The following is a 3,468-nucleotide window of genomic DNA, read 5'->3' on the forward strand; positions in this document are numbered from 1 at the left end:
ATGATTCAATGTGAGTTGGTAGCACCACAATTTGGATCCATATGTGTTTTGTTTTCTGAGTATGTTGTTTGCTTGTTTCTTTGCATGTGTTTGGCTGTCTTTACTTTTGTTTGTGAGAATGTGTGTGTTTGTGTGTGTGTGTGTGTGTGTGTGAGTGTGTATGTGTGTGATTACATTCCTGTCCTTGCCATAGAACATCGGACCCGTGACCTCATACACAGTCTCTGACCAGTAGTGACTGAGTTTACATTTAACCTCTATGTTACACACCAACACAACATTTGATCCTCTTACATAGAAAAAAAATAACAGTAAGTCTTTACATTCATGTCAACCTGACAACACAGGTTACTTTAAGTAAATCTAAAAAGCATTTGCGTAAAACCATACTGACAAGCAAATGATAGCGCATGTTATCTCAATGACTCAATAAGAAATCACTTAATCACATCGACTTGAAACGAGTAGTGTCCGTGTACAGGAGGGGGACACTCTGACTCTGAGAGAAGCAATCGGAGTCGCTTTGAATCCCTCAACCTTGTAAACAACATAAACTGCGCCATGTACAGTTGAATGCACCCGGAGATGCTGAAGGTAAATGTATTGACAAGGTTGAAAGCGTCACCTGTCAGCGGCTGAAGACTGTGGCCTATGCTAGCCCCCACACAGAGAGAGGGGAGCCAGATACCTGAAACATAATGCTAGCTGTTAAAAGGAGGAAGGGAAACTAAAAACAGAGAAACAGATTATTCCTGTTTGGTGATTTGTATATTGGAGGATAAAATCTGGTGGTCTTGCGCCTCGGCCCTGCAGTGTGAAAGAGGACCAAACGTTTAGACCAACTCAACGTTGAGGACTCAACACCACTTTAAAAACGAAACAAAAACGTCGGTTTCAGTCAGAAAAGCATATTCACATATCAAACATTCATTTTGTTTGTCCCCCCACCCCGCCTTCATTATAATTAGCTTCACTCACTATTTTTCATTTGTCCTTTTTTGTTTACTAAAGTGAGAAGTTCCCCCATTGCAAATTGCCCCATGTTTAAATACCTGTCCACCAAACTAATATCAAATTACTTCTCCCATTCTGGATCCTCTCTGTGTCCCTCAGGCTGTGCTCGTCCACCTCCTCATGTCTTGTTTTAGCCCACCTTCTGTGGGTTGGTGGCGCGGACGCCTTGCTCGTATGTGATCCGCTGGCTGATGAGATACTGGGCGGCCTGTGTTGCCGCAGGCGATCCCGTGATGGTTACTTTCCGGTTGCGGGTGCCAGGGATGAACTCCCCCTTTTTGGAGATCTGGATCCGTGCCCCCGTCAGCTCCTGATACTCCACCAGTGTTTTGCCACCTTTGCCCAGGATGGCTCCAACTAGGTTCTCTGGCACTGCAATCTCCACCACTTCCTTGCCACCCTCCGTCAACTTCTCAGTGCCCAGCAGGGATGACGCCACCAGAGGGGAGGACGCATTCAGGTAGCCGTTGGACGCCCCAGTGGCAGCAGCCAGAGAACCCAAGGAGAAGCCACCAAGGCTGGGTGGAGGATGGCCTCCTGAGGCCTCACTAGCATAGGAAGCTAACAGGTTAGCGGCGGCTGCAGCAGCGGGGTTAGCACTTGCGGCGACTGCTGCCAGCACGCCGGAGGCGGCGGCAGGGTTGAGCCCGAGCCCTAGGGTGTTGGTGTTGTAGCCATAGCTGGCCAGGGTGTTCAGAGCCGAGGTGATGGCCAGGAGGTCGTTGCCGGAGAAACTATTCATGGTCGTAGGGAAGCCGCCCATGCTCGCGAGGCTTGCCTGGCCAAGAAGCGTGGAGGCGGTTGCGGCGGCTGCTGCGTTGGGCAGGACGTCGGCCGTGTTGGCGTACGGGGAGCCGGTGGGGTTGGAGTTGGCCACAGGACCGGTCACGTTGGAGTAGCTGATGTTCAGGCAGCTGCTGCTCTGCGGGTCCTCCTGGATCTTCTGCACGATGATCTCCACCGCCTTGCGGTTCTGTTCCGGCTCCCCGCTCACGGTCACCACACGCTCCTGCAGGTTTATGCCCTCGGGCTTCTGGGAAAGCTGAACCCAGGCCCCTGACTGCTCCATCACAGCTTTCACTGTGGCACCACCTTTACCAATGATCAGCCCCGCGGTGCTGTTGGGAACAATCAGTTTTGCCTGCAAAAAAAATGAACGATTAACAGACATTGGAGTTGGAGACATTTGGAGAAGTAAAGGTGACAAGAGGGCAAGGACAGTGGGAGGGAGTTTATAACGCAGCAATGACAGAAATGCATAGGTCGGCATGGAGACACTGTCAGTATAGTATCTCAGAGTCAGTGTATCTCTCTGAGTCTCTTTAGTCTCCCTCCACAGCCTGTGCTTAATTCAGCCATTTGTTGATCCCTAGGCTTATGCAGCAGCTGCCTTCAGTTCTCGTTCTCTCTCTCTTTCCTTCTCTCCTTCTTCACCTCTCTCTCTCTCTCTCTCGGCCTGGGACATGGATGTTAAAAATAACTGAGTGCCCTCACATTTTCCTGCCCTACAGAAGGTTTTAGTCCCAGGGGAATCACCAGGGCCAAGGCCTGTTAATAGCCTGATGTGCTAAAGGAAGGTCTGCTAATGAATGTGGTCTGGTGATTGTCTGACCACTTGCCATACTATTACTACTAGGGAGATGCATTAACTTTGCATCTTGATGGGCTTCATTCATTTAATTAATTCCTAAGAGCAGATCCTCACTTTTAGTTGACAGGTGTTTTCATCTTTCATTTAAACACTGGTATTCAGGAATGTATTATCTACCATTGTATTTATTTTACCCAGCAAGACCTGTTGAGAGAAGACATGAAGTTCAGTCTGTTCACTTCAGTACACACTACCACAGATTCATTTTCTGAGTAAGCTTCAGTTGGTCATCTTGTCTGTGTCTGTATTCTACTAACTACCTACCATGCATGCTAACAGTATTTGTTTCTGTGCTGATACTGTTACCTTGTTGCATAGCAACAGACCTCTTCTGGAGGAACTTCTATTTTCGGTGAGAGAAACTGGCAATAATGAATCAATTATTTAAAACAATATTTCATAGTGTCTTCATTTACTTTGTATAGCAGTACAGGCAATGTTGTGAGCTATCACAACAACTTTTGTGTGATTTTTTTTGTGTGATTTTTTTTTTCTACATCAATAGCTGTCAGATTGTGCTGATGACCACATCTCTGTGATGTTATTTGTGATAACACACTCCTCTGTTCTATTGCTTAACAAACTCCTTATTCCATTCCATTGCTGTTCTAATGCTCCATAACAATCTAGGGTTGGATTGGTTAGTGTAGAACAACACAGTTTGAAACCTACTGGCAAAAGGGACAGCTTCAGAGAGAGTCTCCTGGCCATCTTTCTAGTTTCTCTGTACTGTTTACTTGGGAGTGTTTGTGTGTGTTGGTGTGTTTGTGTGTGTGTATATGGTTACTTATTTCAACTAGAAA

At 46.9% G+C, this 3,468-nt stretch overlaps 1 protein-coding gene across 5 annotated transcripts in view; it reads right to left on the bottom strand.

Annotated features, from left to right (window-relative positions):
* Nucleotides 1-1,144: 1,144 nt before the first annotated feature.
* nova1 (NOVA alternative splicing regulator 1) overlaps nucleotides 1,145-3,468 on the bottom strand; it is a gene marked incomplete at both ends in the record, with an annotated part of 29,567 nt that continues 27,243 nt past the window's right edge. For 3 of the 5 annotated variants that reach the window (XM_080849683.1, XM_080849682.1, XM_080849681.1), the window contains one exon: nucleotides 1,145-2,230. In XM_080849683.1, coding sequence (XP_080705809.1) covers nucleotides 1,145-2,230 — 1,086 coding nt within the window. The remainder of the gene's footprint in view (nucleotides 2,231-3,468) is intronic. The other 2 variants (XM_080849685.1, XM_080849684.1) reach the window with 1 other exon arrangement.

This window comes from Sprattus sprattus, assembly GCF_963457725.1.
Source record: "Sprattus sprattus genome assembly, chromosome: 1".
Lineage (NCBI taxonomy): Eukaryota > Metazoa > Chordata > Actinopteri > Clupeiformes > Clupeidae > Sprattus > Sprattus sprattus.